Raw genomic sequence first — 15,395 nt, forward strand, 5'->3', positions numbered from 1 at the left:
CCACGAGTTCTTTTCCATCTTATTTTCTCCCCCCCTGTCCTGCTGAGGAGGGGAAGTGATGGAGTGGCTTGGTGGGCACCTGCCAGCCAGCCAAGGTGTCCTGGTTTCAGTCGCTGCTCGGGGACAGGCTGGGCATCGATCAGCGGGTGGTGAGCAATTGCATTGTGCATCACTTGTTTTGTATATTCTTCTACCGTTGTTGTTGTTATTATTATTATTATTATTATTATTATTATTATTATTATTTCCTCTTATTCTGCTGTCCTATTAAACTGTCTTTATCTCAACCGACAGGTTTTACTTTTTTTTTAATTCTCTCCCTCATCCCTCTGGGGGGAGGGGAGGGTGAGCGAGTGGCTGTGTGGTGCTTAGTTACCGACTGGGCTTAAACCACAACACAAGATTAGCCCACCACAGTCATTTTTGGGGCCCAACGTGGGGCATGAGACAGTGGCAGTTTTGTATTAAGCATGCTATAGCTATAGTAGTTATTAAGTGGCAAGCTTCTGTGCGTGTCACGGAGTTTCCCGGCTGCACTGCTTATCTGTTTATTTTGCTGAGCTTGGGAACATGTTAGTACAAACAATGGCTGTGCACTTTGCCCTGGCATTGATGCCCTTACTGTGCTGGGGGAGCTATCTTGTGGAGAGGATGAGGGAATACATCTCCCTCTTCCTACCCGGGATTGATGTGGGTGGTTTTATTATGCAGGCTCCCGAGGTCCTTGTTCACCCTCACGTGAGCTGTTTAATACTACTAATTAACAGTGTTGGCATATTACGGGGTTTGTGGAATCTGGTGTAAGAGAAGACAACTTTTGGGTGAGGCGATACTGAAATGTGCCCTGAGGCGGCCGGTCCCTGTGTGGCAGGGTGTGTGGAAGGATTTGGGCAAGTGCCTAGGGTGGTTATCACCTCCCATAGCCTGGGACTTTACACCTGAACAGGCAAGTAACCCTGGCAAACTGATGCGCCACCTGATAGAAGGGTGCCTTGCCTACCCCAATGAAAACCAGCAGCTTCTAGCACTGTACTGGGGTTTGGCCTGTGCCTACCGAGCCACAGTTCAGTACTATCAGAGGACTGTGGTTAAGGCAGGGACCCAAACCACCTCTGAGAATACCTTGACTGAGACCATGATGCAAACTACATCTGAGGACATGATAGTAGAGACAGGGACCCAAACTGCATCTGAGGACACCATGGTTGAGGTAGGGACCCAAACAACAACAACAACTACAGTAATTGCCCCAGTAGTGAAAAAGAAACAGTGGACAAGGAGGTCAACGGGTCCATATCATCGATTAGTAAGGGAGAAGGAAGAAGAGGAAGGGTTTGATCAAGAAGCCGGTCCTTCGGCAAAGAAATTGGAGGAAGGAGTGAGAGAAATCAGACAGGAGATGGAAACTACCCGGTCCCTGACCTCATCAGAACTTCGAGACATGCGGAAAGATGACAGCCGCCAGCCAGGTGAGCAGATTGCTGTCCAGTACCTGAGAGAATTAGGGGTGCTGGAAGTCATCTACAGTGATCTAGACAATGATGAGGTCTCCAAAGATCCAGAGGATGTCCTGTGCACACAGGCCATGTGGAGGAAGGTGATTCAAAATGCCCCAGCGTCATATTCTAACAGCTTGGCAACAATGTATTGCCCAGATATGGATACACCAACTGTGGAGAGAGCGTCTTCTTGGCTCCAAAACTTTGAAGAAAATCTCTGTCCCTCCTCATCCCTACGGGCCAGCACCTTGGCTGTCAGGGGTGCCCCAAGAAGTCAGTCCCCTCTTGCCCCGGTCAGAAGGAAAGGGAGCCCCAGGCTCATGCCGCGTGATGCACTCTGGCTCTTCCTGCGTGACCAGGGAGAGGACATGAGGAAGTGGGATGATGACCCCACCTTTAAGCTGGAAGCCCGTGTACGTGAACTGAGAGGGAAGACAGCTGTTAAGAAGGGGCCACCCAAGAAGGCTGTCAGCTTAGCTGCTGTAGAGACACAAGAAGGCAATCAGCAATCTCCCAGGCATAGAAGGACTGAGATCACCTCCCTTGATCCTGGTAAAGGGACTTCTGGTCTGGCACTGCAAGGGTCAGACAGTGAATACTCTGAACAGGAATAGAGGGTCCCTGCCTCCAACCAGGAGGAGAAAAGGGATGACCAGGTATACCTGACTGTGTGGATTCGATGACCTGGCACATCAGACCCACAGAAGTATAAGGCTTTGGTAGACACTGGTGCACAGTGTACGCTGGTGCCATCGGGGTATAGGGGCACAGAACCCATCTGGATCTCTGGAGAGACAGGGGGATGCCAAGAAATGTTTGTATTGGAGGCTGAGGTGAGCTTAACAGGGGACAAGAGGCAAAAGCACCCCATTGTGACTGGCCCAGAGGCCCTTTGTATCCTTGGCACAGACTACCTCAAGAGAAGGTACTTCAAGGACCCAAGAGGGTAGCGATGGGCTTTTGGTGTAGCCACTGTGAACACAGAGAAGATCAAACAGTTATCTACCCTGCCTGGCCTCTCGGAAGATTCCTTCATTGTGGGATTGCTGCAAGTTGAAGAACAGTGTTGTAGAAGTCACTTCAAACGGAATCCAATACATGGCATTAGTAGCAAGGCTTGCTAAAGCCTTAGGCCGCAAGCTGTGAACTTTCAGATACACTGACTGTATACTGAACTTTTACTTAGCTACATGAAGGAAGGCCCTGAAACCGGTGCAAACCAGAAAGATAAGGTAGCCACAGCTGTCAGCAGTAGCCACATCCATTAAGATAAGAAAAGGAATGTCCCGCCTGGAGACAGAGAAAGGATCCAATAAGGAACAAGAAGACCCCAGACCCAAATATTGCTATTGGACCGAACCGTCGCATGAGGGGAGGGGAACTTAAATTGTAAAGGTATAATTGCCCAGGGTTTTCTTTTTTCAGGGTCCCTCTCTGGAGGCACCCAGCTCAAGCTGTTTTTTTTTACCACTGTACCACTCAATAAATTCATCTGGCGTATGTCATGTCAGAGACTCTGCTTCAGGGAAACCTAGGGTCGAGCCTGAGGGGAGAGAAAGCTCCCAAGAGTGAGTGTGTGTGTGTGAGCAAGGAGTCGAAAAGGGGCGCCCGTCAGCTCAATGGAGCTGCCCGCTGCAAAGGGACTCCGGTCCTAGCAGTTAAAGTCTCGGGTGGTGTGTGTGCGACTCCCTGAATGGTGTGTGAATGCTCGGGCAGTGGCTTCTCTTTTAACAAACAGCAGGTGCCAATTGCTACAGGGAAGGCCCACCGATGGCAATATGGCAGGAACCGAGACTCCCTGGCTCCCATCCATGAGCTGATTCATCAACTGGAGAGCCAAGGAGTGATCAGCAAGACTCACTCACCTTTTAATAGTCCCATATGGCCAGTGCAAAAGTCTGATGGAGGGTGGAGGTTAACAATAGACTATCGTGGCCTGAATGAAGTCATGCCACCACTGAGTGCTGCTGTGCCAGACATGCTAGAGCTCCAGTATGAACTGGAGTCAAAGGCAGCCAAGCAGTATGCTACAATTGACATTGCCAATGCATTTTTTTCAATTCCTTTGGCAGCAGAGTGCAGGCCACAGTTTGCTTTCATGTGGAGGGGTGTCCAGTACACCTGGAATCGACTGCCCCAGGCGTGAAAGCACAGCCCTACCATTTGTCATGGACTAATCCAAACTGCACTGGAGCAGGGTGATGCCCCTGAACATCTACAATACATCAATGACATCATTATGTGGGGAAGCAAGGCAGAAGAAGTGTTTGAGAAGGGAAAAAGAGTGATTCAGATTTTCCTGAAAGCTGTTTTTTCCATAAAAAGAAGCAAGGTCAAGGGACCTGCACAGGAGATTCAGTTCTTGGGAATAAAATGGCAGGATGGACATTGTCGTGTGCGTATGGATGTGATCAATAAGATGATAGCAACTATGTCTCCACCAGCTAACAAGAAGGAAACACAAGCTTTCCTAGGCCTTGTGGGATTCTGGAGAATGCATATTCCAGGTTATAGTGAGCTTGTGAGCCCTCTCTATCGAGTAACCCAAAAGAAGAACTATTTTGAGTGGGGCCTTGAGCAACAACAAGCCTTTGAGCAGATCAAACAGGAGATAGCTCACGTGGTAGCTCTTGGGCCTGTCTGTAAAGGACCATCTGTGCAAAATGTACTCTACACTGCAGCCGGGGAGCATGGTCTCACCTGGAGCCTCTGGCAGAAAACATCAGGAGAAACCCAAGGTCGACCATTAGGGTTTTGGAGCCGGGGGTATCGAGGATCAGAAGCCCACTACACCCCAACTGAAAAATAGATACTAGCAGCATATGAAGGGGTTCGAGCCACTTCAGAAGTTGTTGGTACAGAAGCATATCTCCTCTTGGCACCACAATTGCCCGTGCTACACTGGATGTGCAAAGGAAACATCCCCTCTGCGCATCATGCAACCAGACCTACATGGAGTAGTAGTGGGTAGCATTGATCACGCAATGAGCTCAACGGGGGAAACCCAGCCGCCCAGGAATCCTGGAAGAGATCATGGACTGGCCAGAAGACAGAGATTTTGGAGCATCGCCTGAGGAGGTGGCTCGTGCCCAAGAGGCACCACCACATAACGAGTTATCAGAAGATGAAAGGCGTTATGCTTTGTTTACTGATGGATCCTGTTGTGTTGTAGGAAACCATTGGAAGCAGAAAGCTGCTGTGTGGAGTCCCACAATGACAAGTTATTGAAGCCACTGAAGGTGGTGAGTCAAGTCAGTTTGCAGAAGTGAAAGCCATCCAACTAATCCTAGAGATTGCTGAACGAGAAAAATGGCCAGTACTCTATACTGACTCCTGGATGGTGGCTAATGCCCTATGGGGGTGGCTACAGCAGTGGAAGAAGACCAATTGGCAGCGCAGAGGTAAACCCATCTGGGCTGTTGCATTGTGGCAAGACATTGCTGCCCGGGTAGAAAACATCACTCTAAAGGTACGTCATGTAGATGCCCACATGCCCAAAAGCCACGCCACTGAGGAACATCGAAACAACGAACAGGTAGACCAAGGCTGCCAAAATTGAAATAGCTCAGGTGGACCTGGACTGGGAGCATAAGGGTGAGCTATTTGTAGCTCAATGGGCCCACGAAACATCAGGACATCTAGGGAGAAATGCAACATACAGATGGGCTCGTGATCAAGGGGTGGACCTGACCATGGAGGCCATCACACAGGTCACTCATGAATGTGAAACATGTGCCGCAATCAAGCAAGCCACATGAGTAAAGTCTCCCTGGAACAGAGGGCAATGGCTGGGTTTTCGATATGGTGAGGCCTGGCAAATTTGACTGTATTGGACCACTGCCATGAGCACGCCAAGGCAAGCGCTACATACTCACCATGGTGGAAGCAACTACTGGTTGGCTAGAAACATACTCTGTAAACCATGCCACTGCCCAAAACACCATCTTAGGCCTTGAAAGGCAAATTTTGTGGCAATGTGGTACCTCAGAAAGAATTGAGTCACACAATAGGACTCATTTCTGAAATAACCTCATAAACTCCTGGGCAAAGAAACACGGCATTGAGTGGGTGTATCACATCCCCTATCACCCACAAGACTCTGGAAAGATTGAGATATATAACGGACTGTTAAAGACTATGTTGAGAGCGTTGGGCACTGGGGCATGGAAGCACTGGGATATAAATTTAGCAGAAGACACTTGGCTGGTTAACACCGGAGGATCTGCTAACCATCCTGGTCCTGCCCAAACAAAACCCCTACATACTGCGGGAGGAGATAAGGTCCCTGTAGTGCACATAGGGAAGTGGCTGGGGAAGGCAGCGTGGATTGCTTCTCCCTTGGGAAAAGGCAAACCCATTCGTGGGACTGTTTTCACTCAAGGACCTGGGCGTACTTGGTGGGTAATGCAGAAGGATGGGGAGACCCGGTGTGTGCCTCAAGGAGATTTAACCTTGGGGGAAAAATAATCTGTGATGTGAGTTGTATGTTGTAGGAAGTAATGTAGCAGGAACGACCTGAAACGACAAAGAGAGCACTTCACAAGGAACCAGGTGAGTGCAATGATGACCCAAACCAAGCCAGTGTTGGTGCCCAACAATCGAACATGCTGCTTCTCCTGTCCTGAGCACCCATCCTGACAGATGGGGCCCAAGTCATAGCCTGTTCTTATGAACATTTGGAGGAGTGGAGGAAGCCCATGGAATGGGAGAGTAATATCTATCTGTTAAAGGACAGGGGACAGTAGTTCATGAGAAGAATGTATAAATCTGTATGTTGGGTATAAAGATGGTTTAAGCATGTAGTTTAAGTTGTAAGTGTTGGTAAGAAGGGATTTCAGTAATGAGAATTAGATACAATGGGATGGTTAGAAGATGTATAAATGTATCAAATTATGTGGTATCTGAGCATGATGGAAATAGTATGGAATAAGGGGTGTAGATTGCATTGGGTCTGGCTGGGATGGAGTTAACTTTCCCCATAGCAGCCCTCATAGTGCTGTGCTTTGTATTGGTAGCTAGAAAGGTGTTGATAACACACCAGTGTTTTGGCTACTGCTGAGCAGTGCTGGCAAAGCATCAAGGCTGCCTCTCCAACATTCCCCCCCCCTCCTCCGAAGGCCAGTAGGCTGGGGGTGGGCAAGATCTTGGGAGGGGACATAGCCAGGACAGCTGACCCAAACTGACCAAAGGGATATTCCATACCATATGATGTCTGCTCAGCAATAAAAGCTAAAAGAAAGGAGGAGGAAGTGGGGGCATTCGTTATTACGGTGTTTGTCTTCCAGAGCAACCACTATGCATACTGAGGCCCTACTTCCCAGGAAGCGGCTGGACATCGCCTGCTGGTGGGAAGCAGAGAATAATTTATTTTTGTTTTCCTTTGCTTCCACGTGCGGCCTTTCCTTTTACTTTATTAAACTGCCTTTATCTTGACCCACGAGTTCTTTTCCATCTTATTTTCTCCCCCCCTGTCCTGCTGAGCAGGGGGGTGATAGAGTGGCTTGGTGGGCACCTAACGGCCAGCCAAGGTCAACCCACCACAAGCACAGAGTATAGAAAATCAGAAATAGGTCTCCAAAAATGAAAGACATTTTAGTCTATTTTCCAAATTTAAGGTGCTTCTTATTTGTTTTCTAGTTTTGGAGCCATTGAAGATTTTACAGGTTTTCCGCACAAGTAATGAGGACAAGAAACTTCCTTTGCTTTTTATAAATAAAGCTGGGATTCTCTTGTTAGTGCCCAGTTCCAGAAGCTGGTAATTTAAGAAAACACCAAGTACTGTAAGAATCATAACAACATAATGACAACTGACAATACTTTTAAATATTATGTCCTTTTGAAATTGGATCTATTTACAAACTACGCCTATGGGTGCATCACAGATCTATCCATCAGTTACTTCATGTGCAATGCCTTCAGGCACTTAGAAATCTGCTTATCACAGGGATGTCTGGGAAATGGGACATCTTCTGGATATTACAGTCATCCTGGTATAACTTTGGCAGCCAAGCATCATGGCTGGCTTCCTACAGAGCCAACCTAGAGCACATTTTCAAAGTTTTTGGGGTTACACTTACTGCCACAACATACCAGGGCTCATCCAGAGACTGTGGAGTGCACACTGTGCCTACTGTTTCAAGCAATTTTAAGCAGGGAGAAGAGAAGAAGGATCTTTTTGTATACATGCATCATCCCACTTTCAGTCATCCAAAGCTGTGAGCTGGCACATCACAGACTACTACGAATTGAGCACGAGGGGCATCTAAACAAAATAAATACCCTTGGACTGGGATTTGCTAATGCAAGTCCTACACAGGCATTATTGACGATAAAGGGATTCCACACAGACGCAATGGTTCAGACTGCCAACTCACGGCACAGGAGAGGGATCAGAGATAGGACTCACTTCCTGGCCTACTTCAGGAATTCAGGACACACAGTACTGTTTCTTCCCTGGATTTTTTTCCTCTACTATGGCAGCCTTTGTATGACATGCAAAAGCTTTTACCTGGTACAGAGCTCAGTTCTTATGCCACCCCTTATGCACATGTTCACATAAATAAGGAAAACGAACACTGATGAAAATGTTGTTATATACAAAAAAGGGGGGAAATAAATACGGGAAGTAGCTGAGAGTCTGGAAAAAAACCTCCAATCAATCATTCTTGCAAGCTAGTTCTTAAAGAAACCCAGAGAAAGGAAAGAGGGAAACACAGCAATAAACCATGTTATATATGAACAACATTCCTTTTCCTGATTTTCTCATCTGATTTTGCAGGACTTACTTACTCTTGGGATAGAGAACTGGGTACTCTTGAATATTCTTGCTGTACTGAAGTCTATGTATGTCCTTAGCCTTGAGCAAAGTTTTTCTGCTTCAGTTTCTCTATAAACTAAAATAGCATCATTTACCTATACGTCTTACAGAGATGTCACAAACAGTTTGCAGTTATATTGTAATAAGAGGTGCTGTATAAATGCTGGATACATTTTAATAATCAGGAATAAAATGATTCTTTAGTACAACCTGTTACACACCTAAAAATTAAAATCCCTCTGCAATGAGTTTTCTTACATTATTATATGGGCTCGCTGATTTATATTCAAGATTGTTCACATTATGGTTAATGGCACTGATTAACTTATTTTTTATTTCTTAAAAAAAAAAAAACACTGAAAGATGTCACAGAGATTTCTATACAAGGGGGACAGATTTATCAAAAAAAGGGGGAAAAGTTTACCTTAAATGAGTATGACCTGCAAAACTGAACAGTGGCTATTCCTTCCCAGTATAGTAATCCCAGACTCTTTCTAAATACTGCAATATGAAAAAGTAGCAATAAAGTGCTTTAGACACATACATCCATATTTGATAGATCAAGTAGACTGAGGCAATACATTACTGCAATATAAAATTCCAGTTTTGATGTAAAGCTCGACATCATTCTTACTGACCTTCATATTAACTATGACAACTAGGCTTACTGTGTACCCTGCATCAATCCCTTGTCTGCATGATCTTATGCTGGAAACAACAAGATGACAAACTTTTTCTGAATTGCATTTTCCTTTTCATTTGAATAAATACATGTGAAGAATGTTTATTCTGTAATCTATGGCAAACAATTCTTTAACTAGTTCAAACAAATACAAACAAAACATAGTATCAGATGTAGCACCTTTGAATTTACTTAAAGATGCAAAGCAGTTGTCATGTTTTATTTTAAAAACAGATCCTCTTTTAGTAAAAATTTGAATATGCTTGGCAAAACTTTAGACACATTGATTCACAATTAGTTTTATCTTATTCTAAAACCAGCTTGCCCTCATTGTTCATAAAATATACTACATACATATCCTATCTGTTTTAGGGAGATAATAAATGAATACTTGAAGAATGTCCAGGATCCTGTGAAACATTGGCTATACAGACATCACAAATCAGGGAACTGATAGGTGTTCAAACTTGTTAGCAAGGAAAGATCAGGCCCTACGTGTTGGTCTGATCTTACTCCCTTTGAAAACAATGTCACTGGATTCAAATAGTGCTAAAACAGACTCCGAAACTCTTGACTTTGTAACTTGCCAGTATGTACGCGATATACCCTGAATAATTAGATCTTTCAACTGGCAATAAAAACTGAAAACACAGTTCTGAGAATAGGACAATGCCAGGCAGATAACTCTTAAAATGTAGATTTAATTGCTGCTAAGAGTCTCTAAAGACAAGAAAAGCACAAGGGATATTATATTATGGGACTAAACCACACAAGAGTGCGAACACCTCACATCTTACATGCAGGCTGAGTTGAACATGGACTTAAAAACAGTCAATAAGAAATAGTACATATTTGGTAAGGGCAATCAAAGCAAGACAGCAGAACTTTAAAAAGGCATAAGCTGAGTCAAAAAACACTCATTATTTTTTACTTTAAAAAAATCCTAATTGCAACTAAAATGGTAAAAAGGTGCTAAAATCGCAGACATAAGTGTGGCAAACCCAGCCCATTTATTTGATTTAATTAAAACCTTCTTCTCTCTCATTGTACATGTAGCTCCCCAAATACTCAGAATATCTGTTGATGACAAATATAAAAATAAATTCTGAAGCAAGACAGCAGGCTTATTAATTTGGCTTTAAAAATTAACTCCAGAAACGTAACTACATATTGTTTGTAAACCAAAATCATGAAAGAAAGCTTACTTATGAATGGAGCATGTGGAAACTCTTTAAACTGCAAAAACACACACACACATAGTTTTCAGTCACAGCAGAAACCAGCACATAGTCCCCGGCTAATTTGCATCCTCAGCTTCCAGGAAGGGAAGGAAGGGCGCACTTTGTCTCAGAAACACACCTCTGGATCTAGGTGTCTATCGTGACTATTGCGATGGCACCTCGGTTCTGAGCACATTCCTTCATAACAAATCGTGTTATGAGAGCTATTAGCATTTCTATTTACAAATAAAATTCAGTCTGCAGCACCCATGGAATCAAGAACTACCTTTATCACCTTTTTCATACTACTTTCTTCACCATTTTCTAGGAAAGAGCCCTAGTTCAGAATGGGATGCTTATGAAAAGAAAGAGCAACAGAAGGGATTATCGCCAGCAGTCAAAAACAATCTCTTTTTGGTTTAAAATTGAGACACACAAGGAAACAGCGTAACTTTCCAAGACCGAATGTCTGCATCACTTTCACAACTTGTCCTGAAATTTAAGAAAACTGAATTTGTATATACCACAAACAAAAGCCTTTCGTGTACCCAAATGAGCATGAGACTATTCTCTTTCCGCGGCAAGTTTCTCAGCCCGGTGCTGTTTCGTCCAGTGGATACCCTTCTACCCACACCGAGGTGCGTGCCCGGGGAGCTCAGCCCCTGCCGCAAGAGCGACTTTCCTCCGGAGTTCTCCCTCCCCGACGATGCCCTCCTCACGCCAAAGTAAGCTGCGGCGGGGCCGGCTGCAACTGAGGCGATACCGCTTCCCTCCTTCACCGAGGTTGAAGCGCCCCCCGCCCCACACTAGGTGGGAAGAGTCGGGGCGGCAGTGGAGCCGGAGCCGCAGAGGGGAGGCGGCGGCCGCGGGCTCCTACCTTGTTCGAGGCCATTTCGCTGACGGAGTGCCTGGTCTGCAGGGTCTCCAGCTGGTCCAGGCACCAGTCCAACTCCTCCAGGGTCTCGCTAGCCAGTTTTTGGTAGGCCTCCTCTGCGAAGAGACAGGGAAAGGCGTACTCAGTTCGCAAGCGTTTCACAGGGCTAACGGTGAGCTCCAGCGGGTCCATCCTCCGCTGCCCGGTGCTCACGCATGAGTGCTGCTCCCTCATATCGCCAGCCCGGGCACCGGGCGGCACGGCTCTTTCCCTCCGCGGGGCTGCGCTCCTCCTCGGAGCCACCAGGGCGGCGAGCGGTAGCACTGGCGGGTGGGGAGAAACTTTCCGCCGCCCGTCCTGCCACGCCGGGCGGGCTCCCCGCCTGCCTGCCCCGCCTCGCCCCGGGGCCGCGGCCAGCCGTAGCGCCGCCCCCTCACGGGCGGCGCCGAGCTCCGCGGGCACGCAGCGGCCCCGCGGCGGAGCGAGGGCAGACCGGGCCTACTGGCGGCGGGGAGGCACATGCAGGGATGAATCAGCGCAGCCGTCGGCTGCGACCACTGCGCTTCCTGTTTTCGCAGCTCCGCCGGCGGTACGGCTGCTGGCGGGGACCCGCCACCCCCCCCTCCGGTGGTTTCACACACACACCCCCACCCCGCCGGGAGCCGCCGCGGAGGGGGGAGCCCCGCAAAACCCGACCCGGAGCCGGCCCCCCCGCGGCCGCCTGCCCGCGGGCACCCCTCGGCCACCCCTCGGCCACACTGAGCGGTCGTCCCTGGTGTCCTCGCTGCTCTCCGGTTTTGCAGCTCGCGGCGTGGAAACAATAATATTTTCTTATCTAACCCACAGAGGTGTCATGAGAATTAATTGGTTCATATGTATAAAGTGTGGGGAAGATGTAAAAATCCGTGTAAGTGCTCGGGATAATGACGCCTAGCCAAAGTGCCAGCTGTTAAAGGAGTGTTCACATACTGCAGTAATATTTGCTCTAACCCAAAAGCCTCTGTGTGTGTACTAAGTATCACATGTTGGCTGTAAGCAAAAAAAGGGCTGCTGAAAGTTTTGGAACTGGACCCAGTAACACAATATGGGAAATGGACCCCAAGGATGGTATGGAAAGTCATGGTTTAATCATAATTGCTATATGTCACATTGGAGCTAACTGTCTTAAAACTTGCAGAAGTTTCACTCACAGAGGGGAAGACATTCCCTTCTTCAATAACTTTCCAACAGCAGGAGATCTGTCAGCATGCAAATAATTTCAGAAAAATAATCCCATGTTTAGGGTGCGAGTCTCACATACAAAGCCTGGCTTTGTTTTGTCTGATGTAGATCAGAAGGGGAAAATGCTTCTCCACACTGAACTCAGAGCTGAGTGTGTTTTAGCCCAAGCATGCTGTCTTGCAAGCTGTATATCTGAAACATCAAATTTTGAAACTCCTGTCATGCATGCTTCTGGATCAGCTACGTGCAAACATAACTCCAAGGTAGAGAAACGTTTGTTCAGTGGGCTTGTTATTCCCATCTAAAACATCTCCCTCAACTTGTTTCACATCAAATTAACCTGATTTTCAAAATGTCAGACAAGCAAAAAATTAGGCAAACAAATTAACTAAAACTCCTTTTTAAATAAACGCCCCAGCATGGACTAGTGCCAAATAGCTCAGTGCATTACTGTTCAATGTCTAGGATATTAGATTTGTATCTTTCAGAGCACATGCTCAAGAACTTCGGGTTCCTTCAAAGCTGTTAAACTTTGCATACTTGTGGCTATTGCAAAAACACTCCACGATTTTGAATAATGTCCATTCACTTTTGGAAAAAGAACAAGAAGTTGGGATTGAGATTAATTGGCAGAACCGTTTAAAGAAAATTTTGCAGTGCTTGCCTGCATCATGATTAACCTGCCACTTCAGTGAACACAACGCTAACTGATACTCAACAAAAAACATCCCCATTGAATTGTAAACACTGTATTTCAGACGTGTCATACTTACTATAAATGCTATCTGATCCAAAAAAATTCCCCTGGCAAATAAAGTCAGGATTTTCCAGACTGTTTATCCATCAAAAGAGAATCTATGATGTTCTGCAACACAGCAGACATCACAGCTCACTAGTTCTTGAATGTGACTAGTATACTGACCTCACAGTGTAGATTTCATCAAGATCAGTACTGGAAATAGAAATAACTTTGTTTATAATATGTTTGTAAGTGTACTGCATTAAATGCTTTTGATGAAGCGGAGATGCAGTTAACGTATGCAGTTATCTGATGACCTTATACAATGATTTCATTGAGGATAAAATGCATAATGAAGTGAGGTAAAACAAATCTGTATGACACTGTTTTGTTGCTAGCCTGTGGCCTGCCCTTCAGCAGTTCTTGAAAATCAGATATTGGGAAACTCATGTTTTTCTTCACAAGTAAACATCATCCCTTCTAATATTTAAGAGAATAAGAGGGTAAGGTTTTTCTGAGAAGTATGAAAACAACAAAATAAACTTGAGGGATACCATATTTAGGTAAAAGTAATAAAATGCTCAGTTTGTTACTTATTTTAAAACTTAATTTTCTTGTTATCCATGTAGCAATAATATATATTACCAACAGTACTTTACATTTAGGAATCTTTATCTACTATCCACCTTCCCAGTATATCTCAAAACACATTAGAAAACAGAATCCATCACTCACAAGGAAGTCCCATCACCCTTAGGAGGCTGTTTCTCACAAACTCCTGTTCCTGACTCCCACACCTCAAGAGTCTGTGGCTCCCGTGGGGACCCTGACTGACCACTCTGACTAAGGAAACTTCTGATGGCCAACACTAGGCTAGAGACTTGCTGGACTCAGCACCTCTTGCCAGTTCTCATATCGCAGAGCTGTCAGGTCAGCCCTGACAGCTTAAATGGAAATAAAAGGGTTTCTAAAATGGTACCCATCAAACAAGCACCCCTGTTTTGTTCCCACAGTTCTGAAGGGCAGAACAACCATAGGAAAGCTTTTCTAAACAGTACTGAAGCTCTAAATTTGGCCCACACTTTTGTTGTTACACAATGTGGTCGAAAATGTTGTCAAGGTTAACAAGTTTTCAAGTATAACACCCCATCACCACTAAGCTAAGAATAAAAAAATAATTATCAGCCACACAGCTTTGACAGCCTCACAACACTGTTTCTGACCTCTGTGTTACCTCTAAGGTAGCACCCTGTAATTATTCCCAGTCAGGACTGATCTACTAATCAGTTTTTTGGTACAGGCACATGATTAAGCTTTTTTTTTTTTCCCCAGATGATGAAGTCCTAAAACAGATTAACACTTCTGTAAATTAGAGTTTTTTTGAAATTTCAAAGGTTCTTTTTATAACTTATTAGGCCTTAATAAGAGGGAGAGAAATACGGTTTAACAACAGTTGTTTTAACAATTTGCATGCTATTTCATATATGCTTTTAGAAAAAAGGAAGTGACAGCAAACATTCTCTTTACAGTTCATGGATTAACGTAGCTTTCAGTAGGTACACAGAAAAAACAAATGAAAGGCTAGCAGAAAGAAAAAGCTCAGCCATAATCACTTGGCACTGCACACCTATTTTTTTAAAAAGGGTGTTCTACTGTCTGTTTTTATAAAAGACTTGATTCTTATCACAGCTCCTAATACAACACCAGAGATAGCTGTACTTTCATTCACACTCTTATTCGGGAACGACTTCTGTTCAAAATTTTCAAAGGGAAAAATTACTATATGGCAGTAATTAGGAATAGTGTCCACTTTATTTAATAGTTCATCATGATTTTTATATACAGTGTCCTACTATTCCCAGAGAACAAAAAGCAATACTAGACTTTTCTACTAGTGCTCAAGTGTACTTATACTAACCTTTTTCAGTACTTTAAGGAATTTCAGCACAGCAGAAGGAAAAGCTAAGTACAGATTCTTCATTGTTGTCAGATCAGTTGAGACTGAGTGATGCAGAGAGGCTGGAAAAGAGATGACTCAGCTAGCACACAGCCAAGGGCTTTGACCAATGTGTTGCCTTAAAATGGGAGTGTTTTGGGGACAAGACATGGTCACGGCCAAGCAGTGGCGTGCTCCAGATAGGCTCAGCATGCATACTGTCTTTTGGGGATGCAGGCAGCTGGAAGTAACTCTGGAAACCTCCAGGCTACTCTAAATGAATACAAGCTGAAGATCCACTGTGAGACTCAGACACTGGACAGCTTCCCTGAATTTTCTGACCATCTTTTTGCTCTTCTACCTAGAGTAAGTTTGGAGCAGCAGAATTGCTGGGCCAAGAGTTTCAG

The 15,395-nt window shown here is 45.2% G+C and overlaps 1 protein-coding gene across 5 annotated transcripts in view; it reads right to left on the bottom strand.

The window, feature by feature from the left end:
* LOC309601869 (3',5'-cyclic-AMP phosphodiesterase 4D-like) overlaps positions 1-15,395 on the bottom strand; it is a gene marked incomplete at both ends in the record, with an annotated part of 480,588 nt that overhangs the window by 48,408 nt on the left and 416,785 nt on the right. For all 5 annotated transcript variants that reach the window (XM_082335086.1, XM_082335087.1, XM_082335090.1 and 2 more), the window contains one exon: positions 11,096-11,208. In XM_082335086.1, the coding sequence (XP_082191212.1) occupies positions 11,096-11,208 (113 nt within the window). The remainder of the gene's footprint in view (positions 1-11,095; positions 11,209-15,395) is intronic.

The sequence above is a fragment of the Platalea leucorodia genome (assembly GCF_965183815.1).
Source record: "Platalea leucorodia genome assembly, chromosome: W".
NCBI lineage: Eukaryota > Metazoa > Chordata > Aves > Pelecaniformes > Threskiornithidae > Platalea > Platalea leucorodia.